Source organism: Gossypium hirsutum, chromosome D08, assembly GCF_007990345.1.
Source record: "Gossypium hirsutum isolate 1008001.06 chromosome D08, Gossypium_hirsutum_v2.1, whole genome shotgun sequence".
NCBI lineage: Eukaryota > Viridiplantae > Streptophyta > Magnoliopsida > Malvales > Malvaceae > Gossypium > Gossypium hirsutum.
In genome coordinates, this window is record NC_053444.1 from 56346606 (window position 1) to 56356334 (window position 9729).

Below are 9729 nucleotides of genomic sequence, written 5' to 3' on the forward strand. Positions count from 1 at the left end.
TTGAACCTACATCTTTAACCATGAATGAAGCTAGCTTTCCGACTATATATTCAAAATCTTGGAGGGGTAGTCTTCGGTAACTTGAACAACAAACCAAAACAAAGAGCTGAAAACTTAATGATGCAGTGTTGTAGGTTTGTAGTATTGTTGCCCTACCATATCATGGCAACCTATATAGAATTTAGGAGAAGTTGATCAGATACAATGCAAGCAAAGCGATAAAGCGTGCGTGGTGTATAAATTAAACCGAGATTACACATAAACCGATGCAATGGAGGGGATATTTGTTTGGGCAGTGTACAATGTACAGGCAAGAATGTACATAGGAACATGCCTTTCTGCACCACCACAGTTGCATCTCTCCATTGTCTCTTTGTATAGTTTGCATCCTCCACCAATCTTTCAATGTGATTACCTTTTTTTTTTTTTATCTTTTGGGTATGTGAGGATGTGGAATTTGATGGAGTTAGGATAATATTAGAGTGCATAAAATATCTAATATATGAGGCGTTGAAATCAAAGCAAATTGTGGGTGAAGTGAAGCAAAGAGGAGGAGAAAGGAAGCCTATCATTTAGTTCACAAATTTTGAGGACTGGAACATGGGATGTAAGGCATGTCATGTGGGGGCATAGAACTTGGAGGTCCCCTTTTGGTATTTGTCCACACAGATAAATTTCACTGTAGCTTCTTTGTTTCATTGGATGTTTCACATCAGACATCTATATCTATCGCTTTCAGTTTCATTTTTTTCTTTTTTAATTCAGTAGCGCATTTTAGGGACTCGTGCCAATTCGAATGGCGACAGACATACGCACACGAATGCTATTTCCTTTTTTCCTTATTAAATAACAATAAATGAATTGGAGTGGGTATCAGGTGAAGCCAAAGTAAGTGGAGAGTGGCGTAGATGGTTCTAATTTAATTAATTAAATTGCCGATCGGAGGTTTTTCTAGATGTTGGATAACGCGCTTTGCCAAGGGACTCAAGAGCACCCAGCATCTTTGGTCAAAACCATCATCTATTTGACTATCCATTGTTTTTTTTTTTTTGCTTAAATCATCTCTCACATTCAAGATTTGAGGTATGAATCTTGGATTGGGCATATTCATAAAAGTTGGGCAGGCTTTTCTTTCCCTAAATGGGTTTTGAATCCTGGATTGGTTTCATTCAAGAGGGCTTTTAGCCCATCGCAATGCCGTCCGAACAAGGAAATAGCGTTTTTTATTCACACTTTTCTCATCTAAACCATCTTCCTTTTTTTCTCTGTTTCGCCCGCCGATCTCCATGGCTGAAGCCAGTAGGACGCTGCTCTTCTGCAATGGAACTTTGAAACAAGGCCATCAAAACCATTTCCTAATGCAAGACCTTATCCGCAAAAAAGACGCTAATTTTTTAGGACCCTATGTGATCCATCAATCCCACCCACTTGTTATAGGCCCACACGGCATCCCCTACCTCATCAACCACCCTGGATGCGGTCATCGAGTGAAGGGCGAGTTGTACCCTGTGTCCGCTCAGGGACTAGTACGAGTGGATGAACTGGAAGGCACCAGTATCGGACACTACGAGCGATTACCCATTCAAGTGTGCGAAGAAGGGAAAGATAGCGTCTTGGTGGCGGCGCAAGGTTATTTCGCTCATCGGAGTTTCGGGGAAAAGTTGTGGGAGAGGAAAGGGAAGGTGGGTTTGGCGGAGTTTGGGGATAAAGAGGGAAAAGAGGATGGGGCTCCAGGAAGCGGTAGTATTCTTCATGATATTGCATCATTTATCACCTCTGATGATTAATTTGCTCCTTTAAAGTGCAGTTTGAATCAAATAAATTGTATGGTTACAATTGGTTTTATACGAAGTTTCTTTGTTTTCTATTCTGTGGAATTAAATTTTATATTTTTGTAATAGTTTTATTATTTTAATAGTATGTTTTTTTTATAATTTTTAAAAGAAATTAAAATATAATTTTATTATCAATAATTTAAAATTTTATAAATTATAAAAAATTTAAATTAAAAACCTACCAGGTTTATTGTAACCAGTGATATCCTTGATTGGTGCTTGGCATCCCCTAAAACCATATTTAATTAACGACCCTTCCAACGTGGATGTTATTATGGACTCGTTTCAAAAAATATATATGTAATGAGGAAGTTACAACAAGTCTCATACAATGAGAAGGAACGAGGTTAACAACATACATGTACTTAAACTAAATCATAATAATAATTTAAATTGCGAGTGAACAAATTTTAAATAGATAATTTATTAAATTAAAAATATTAAATATACTTTAATTGTTTATTACTGTAATATTTGTGTAAGCAATAAAGAAAAGCTCACGTTGGACTTTGATTAGCTTGCTAACGGGAGATTGATTAAAATATTTTATTTCAAAAAATTGAATAATTAAATCGAAATAATTAATAGTTAAATGACCAAATTAGAATCAAATACATATTTGGGTGGCTATTTGTATAGTTTACCCTATAATTTAACTAAATAATATATATTTTGTAACATAATTTATTACATATGTTTACCTACAAAAAAACTCTAATTTTTTAAAAGTATATAATTAAATTTTTTTATTATATTTTATATTTATTTTTAATTTAAAAATAATATAGCCATTAACTAATATATTTCATTTATAATTTTATTTATACATATGATACGATTATTTTTTATGAAATTGTTTTATCAACACGGTACTAGTGATTAAGTGGCACTTATGTAAAGATGAAACTTAATTTAAGTTTTCAACCTTTGATCAAATGTTTTTGAGAATCATGGATAAAAAATGTGACTTACACCCAATCCCATCCGCAATGCTAATTAACATACTTGATTCTATACCTCCTTGTCGGTGCTTTTGGTTGGAAAGCACCCAATTTCACATGGAGGGATAGGCATTATGGTCGCAATTACATCGACTTTTCAAGCTTTTTTTACCCCAATATTTAGCTTCAATTAATGATATAATAGGCTGTTTATTTTTTTTCTCTAGAGAAAAATGGTGATTTAGAAAACTGGAAAGGCCAAGTTTATAGAAGCTGGCCGAAGCCAGCTCGCCCCTTTTCTATTGGATTCTAGAACCCAACTCATCAATCCAGAGATGTTTATTTATATGAAGGAAAAATGGGACTCCTCCCCTCACAAATAGAATGTGTGAGTTTTGGGTACCCATATTCATAGAAATTTTTATTTTCGTGTTTATCCTAATTGTTGGCTCAGTGTATGCATGGCGAAAAGAAAGATTAAAATTATTTTAGTTCTTGAATATTCAAATAATAAAAAGAAAGCAAGAGAAAAGTAAAAATAATAATAACATTGAGTATAAATTCCATCTAATTTCCCTTACTTGATCGAACAACCCAAAGTTCAATTATTTTAATTACATTAAATGATCTTTTAAATTGGTCAAAACTCTCAACTTTTTCAAAACCTTTTTTTAAGAGTCAAATCATTATTATATGTATTTTTCAAAGAAGAAATTTCTTTAATCATTGTTATAATGAGACTTGCATAAGATTAAAAAGGTGGTGATTTTGATTTAAATTATGTAAGGTGCCATACCAGAAAAGGGGAAGGATAAGGTTCACAATCAATGGATTCCGATACTTCAACTTGGTGTTGATCTCAACGTAATGGGTGCAGGGGATATCATGAAGGCTAGCATGAAAGGATCAAGGACAGGGTGGATGAGCATGAGCCAAAACTGAGGTCAAAATTAGCAGTCAAACGCTGTGTTGGTTGGTCAGTCGCTCTCATTCAGGGTCACAGGCAGTGACAGGTGCACTTCCATCTCTTGGAACACCGTCCTCGCCCATTGGCAGTTTGGTAAAACATTCACTGACAAGAATTTCAGAGTTTGATTTCCCCATAAGTTAACACATAAGTTAGAAAAAGAAAAAAGTTAGCACATAACCCATTTCCAGTTTTACCCTTGATTGGCTCCAAGTTACCAATACTTAATTGCACTTGGGTAAAGACTTCCTTCTTCCCTCAAATGCTTGCACAGAAAGTTTAATTCGATGTAAAATACTTAAATCGCATTAAAATGACCAAGTTCAATTTTAATTCGATTCTACGCTATTTAAATTTAATTTCAAAATGAGATAGACCTAATATACAAACAGACCAAAAGTTTAAATTTTCGTACAAGATTTTGCAAGTGGGTATTTTTGTAATTAATCAATAATTTTAGGTCAATTTAAAAAAAGCTAAAAGAATGGAACAACATTGAAACTAGTATTTTGAGTATTTTCCAAGCAACCCGAACAACAACCGAAGTATTTTGAGTAGCAGAATAGGTAGTTCAAATTTCCTTAGACCTAATCCCTGTCGCCTTCTTCCTTTGTCGCTTCACCTATTTCCACTATTGCAGCAAGACTGAGAACTCGAACCTAACTCAAGTAAAAACTCTCTCTTTCCTTCCCATTTTGCAAGATTACCAAATCGAAAGTCAATATAATAAAATCTCCCTTTCAACTGAATCCTATCACCGACAACTATTGCTGAAATCGATCACCGAAATCCATCATTCTTGATTCACCTCTTTCAACACCGAGTCCAGAAAACCATCATTTTCGCTTCGTCTCTTTCAACACCAAAGTTCATTATTAGGTAAATTTTTCTTTGATTTTTTCACTACCAACATTGCTATATCTGGTTTTTTCTATTTTGAGTACAATGCTGATTTTTCCATTGCTTGTATTCTACTAGTCTGAACTCCCTGTTGTGTCTTTATTGCCATACAAACATTTGTGGTTCAATGCTAAAATTGTTATGGATTAAATTATAAGAAATTGCTTAAGTTAAAAATGAATATTTGTGAACAATGTGGAAGTTATATATGTTATGCTCGATTGACATATATTTGCTTATAATTATACTTTTCATTTGAATTATTATGTAAAATTTGCTTTGATTTTTCCACTACCAACATTGCTATCTCCGATTTTTCTATTCTGAGTAATGCTAATTTTTCCATTGCTTAGTATTCTACTGTCTTGAACTCCCTATTGTGTCATTATGCTAACATTTCTATCTCAGATTTTTCTATTCAGAGTACAATACTAATTTTTCCATTGCTTGTATTCTATTAGCATGAACTCCTTGTTGTGTCTTTATTGCCATATATACTATTTCCATAAGAATTCCTAGAATATGCCCCTGCTATGAACTTCTGTTTGTCTTGATGAATTGCTGGGGTAACTGGCCTGTGGAAAACTCTGTTTATAACTATCTTATCCTTGGCTTTCAATTGTTCTGTTTTGTTGTGCATTACTGGTTATTTTGACTTTTCTTATTATTTGATGTTTCAATGTTTTGCTCAATGTTTTTTTAGATCAAACATTATACTTTTTTAACACTACTAACAAGTTATATATAACATCCTTTTCACTTTTCCTAGAAGTGTAAAAACAGTAAAGTGAATTTCCAATAATTGATTGAGCCAGTTATTTCAAAATCAATCCTTTTCAAGTGAAAATGCAACCTTTTCAAGGCCAAGTAAACAAAAGCTCCTACGTTTAAGTTGTCTTTAAACCTGCTTAAGGGTCAGGCCACTCGCCTAGGCTCAAAGGTCCACAAAAAAATGGGAGGGTTTGGATAAAAATACGAAGCTTGAAAAATAGGCTTGAGTAAAATTTAAGGCTCATTTTCTATATGGGTCGACCTTTGGGCAAGATTTTTTTAGCTCGAGTTCGGCCCAAATATGTTATGTTATAAAAAATATTATATTAATAATATATATTTATATTAAATGACTAATTTAATAAAAATTAAACCCATTATGCAAAACCTAAAATAAACTTACCCAACTAAATAACTTGACCCAAAATATAAAATTTTTAAGATTATACTTAATACAATAAAATAATTTTTTATATTTATTTGTGTTTTTTTAATATAATAAAAACATTTATCATATTTATGGTAGTGTTTTTTAATATAAATAATTTTTAATATGTTAGAAAACTTTTATTTTAGTGTTTTTAGTGCATTTAGTGTATTGTATTTAAAAAAAAAAGTAATATTAAAAAAATTAAATATGGGCGGCTTGGTCGGGTTTGGGTTTACCTTTCTTAAACTAGGTCAAATTAGAATGAAAAGGTAAGTACATATTTTTAGTTAAGCTAGACCTAGAATTAAAAAATAAGTCTAAATACCTCACATGGATCCAACCAATGAATATCTCTAAATCCCTGCAAAACTATAACCCAAAACCAACCCACCATGGGTCAAAGTTTTTCGAAACATGGCCCAAGGACGGACTGATAAACTGCAGGTTGCTCTTAGCCCAACCCAAGTGATTCATATATTTTGTTTCCCAAAATAATTAAGTATTATTTTATAATTTAGAGATTGATATTTTTATCATTCTCCCTAGAAACTGTAGATGGGGTACCCCTTTTCTCCTGTCTAACATTACAGATTATTACTGAAATCAGCTCTTACGTCATGGTATATTAATTAACCAATATTAATCTGCGTATAATCTTTAATGATGAATTAACACAAAGGCAGTTCCTTTCAACAGTACAAGTTAAAAATTTTATATTTCTTAAAGAAAAGGTCGCTATTTGATTATATATGCTAAATATGGATAAGAATTAAATCCTAACTTAACCAAAGTTAACCTAATCAATCACTTTGGTAACAAAAATGCTTAAGGGTATAAGGCGTCCTCGAGGAATTTAAAAAAAAATATTAATTAATTTTCTTTTCAACTTCCCAAATTTATAAAATTGATCAAATCAACTCTTTAATTGATGTTGACCGTTAGTTTGTAACAAGATTATTATCAACTGTTAAATCAGCATCCGTTGGCTAACGCCACATCAACAAAACTCAAAGAAGGAAAAATATGTTTTAAAATTTTAAGTTTAAAATCCTTAGACAAATGATTGAACTAAATTCATTTAAATCTTAACACTTATTTGTTTAGATTCATTTCGGAATTATAAAAATTATCAAATTTATAAAAAAAAAATATTAATAAACCATTAATTTTTTTAAAAAATAAAATTATAAAAATACTAAAATTTATAAAAAGAGACAATTGAACCATAATCGAATTTAAAATCATTAAAATATAAAAAATAAAATCATTATAAACATTTTTTCCTCATATCAAATTCAACCATAAAAAATTACTTTGAATTCGAATTTAAAATAATAAATTTACAATTAAACCATATTTTTTTTATTCAAATATCAAATTGTTTCTTTCTCGTAATAGATTTGTGGACTTGAGATTTATTTCATTAACAAAATTATGGTTTTTTTTATAATTTTTGTAATTTTAATTATTTTTATATTTTTCTAAAATTTTATGACTTTTATAATTTCAGAATGAATTTAAATAAATAATTGTCGAAATTCATTTATCTGGACATTCATTTGTTTAGGTTCATTTTGAACTTAAATTTTTAAAAGATTATAAAAACATTTTTTGAATTTTTGTTTTGTTGAGTGACAATATTAAGGGTCACGTTAGTGATTCTATTAGAAAGTAAGGATCAACATTAATTAAATAGCTAATTTGATCAATTTTGTAAATTCATGGATGCAAAAAAAGAAAAAAAAAAGATACTTAATTTTTTTTTAAATCCTTCGAGGACCTTTTTATAGCTTATAAAAAGAATTTAATAGGGAGAGATAAGCATTAAGAAATCTTTTCTTAAACTGATAAGTGTAAAAAATAACATATTTTAATCTCGTTCTTAATGCATTTTTAGATGATTAATCAATGCAAAATGGTGAATTTTATTCTCCTAATCCTTTAAAATCATGTTTCTATATTTAGGAGAGTATCTGAGAGCAAAACAAACGAAAACGGAGCGAAAATCAGACAATTGAAGCAGATTTCAGAAGCCACATGGGTTGGGTCTTCCCACACGGGTTGGACACACGACTGTGTGAGACACATGGGCTGCCACACGGCTATGTGCTAGACCGTGTGAATTTCGCGACTTGCACTCCAAATATGCGAAAAAAAACCGTAAGTTTTAGGTTTTTTAGGCATTCTAAGTCATATAAATACCAAATATAAGAAGAGGGGAAGGGAGCTATCAAAGAATATTGAAGAAAACAACTCGGAAAACATCATTGAAGCCGACTCTAAAGCAAATTTTCACCAAGGTTGAAGATCTCCTTTTGATTTCTTTGAAGTTTATTATGAGTTTCTCTATTTCTTGTGGTTATACTGTTTTTGAAATTTTTTATTCGCGATTATGAATTAATTTTCTAAATACTTAGGGGAGATGAACCCTATGATGAATTCTGTCTTATGATTTTTGTTTTATGCAGTAAATACTTGAATCTTGTTCTTAGTTATGTGTGCTTAATTGATTTCATATTTCTGAGTTATTAATTCATGCTTGATGTGCTTAATTTAAAGGAGGAATAAACCCTATTTAAGAGTAGATCTAGCATAATTGAGTAGAGTTGCATGCAATCCTAGAAATAGAACGATATAAATCTACCGGATTAGAGTCAAATCTAATAGATCAAGTTAATGCGATAATAAGGGTTTTAATTAGAAATAAATTTTAATTAATCAACTTATAGTCAGTTGCCCTTAGTTTTGAAGAGAAATATTAACATAATTTAATAATTTCTACGAATTAAGATATTAAGTGAATAAATTGTTTAATTCGGATTAATAATGACAGATGTAGTCTAGGTGGATTCTTTCCTTGGTATTGTTTCGCTTTTTGGTTGTTAATTGATTATTTTCCTGATTTGTTCTTAGTCGCGTTCTTTAGTTAATTAGTTTGGTCAATTTTAGTTTTAATCATTCACTCCAATTTGTTGATTAAATAATAGAAAGACGATAATTATTAGTACTTTTAGTCTTCGTGGGAACAATATTTGTGCTTACCGTAGCTATACTATTAATTAATAGGTACACTTGCGTTTGTCAAATTTTTGGTTGGTTTTGTGGACATCATAAACCTACAATTTAAGATCTTAGGGGTGTATTGAAATTCTTGAACTAGAAGGATATCTTCTGATACATGGAAATTAATCCTTTTAAGGTTTATTATTGTTTCTTTCAACAACATTGTGTTTTTTTTAAAGAACACAATATCCTTTATTACTACACTCAACACTTGTCAATATCCAACCATCTAGAATTGAAAAAGGTTTATATAGTTTCATTGTTAATCATTTTCTGTCATTGGCAATTGTTAACAAAAGATGAGATAGGAAATGGGAGTAATGGAACTCGCAGCAGCAGTAGCCAGGAACGAACGCTGCAGCCATTAATTGATCATCTGTAGGTTGAAGATGATAATCTAATAGAGATCATCAGTGGCCATATATATAAGCTTGTGAATAATGTGCGTTCTGTGTTTCCCATATAATTTATAAACGAAAAAGACATGATCATTGCTGCTTCACTCACTTTGCTTTCACGTTATCTTCTCTTAAATTCCCAATATATTTGGGTCTCCACATGGAATCCAACACGAATCCCTTCTTTAATTTGTGTGCTAATGTGTTTGTCTTTGCTAGACGTCACGATTCATATATTAAAAAAGAACTTTCATCCATTTATGTTAAAAATGATTTTGAAATTTTCAGGTGTGGGTCTCACTTTTTTAGGTTTATTTTTGTTCTAAGTCCTTATTCTTCTTCAAACTTTTGAAACTTAGTACTTCTACTTATTTGATTTAAAAATTAAACTCCAAAGGACTGGGAGGCATAATTACAACTTTTT

General features: G+C 31.1%; 1 protein-coding gene across 1 annotated transcript; it reads left to right on the top strand.

Moving 5' to 3' along the window:
• The first annotated feature begins 885 nt into the window (after positions 1-885).
• Positions 886-1867, top strand: LOC121219876 (putative gamma-glutamylcyclotransferase At3g02910). The gene has a single exon (XM_041098489.1). The coding sequence runs from the start codon at positions 1287-1289 to the stop codon at positions 1785-1787; it is 501 nt and encodes a 166-aa protein (XP_040954423.1). The 5' UTR covers positions 886-1286; the 3' UTR covers positions 1788-1867.
• Positions 1868-9729: the final 7862 nt, after the last annotated feature.

Bases quoted from the DNA above. Each gene is read 5' to 3' on its own strand.
- LOC121219876 (XM_041098489.1), top strand. From the start codon at position 1,287: ATGGCTGAAGCCAGTAGGACGCTGCTCTTCTGCAATGGAACTTTGAAA.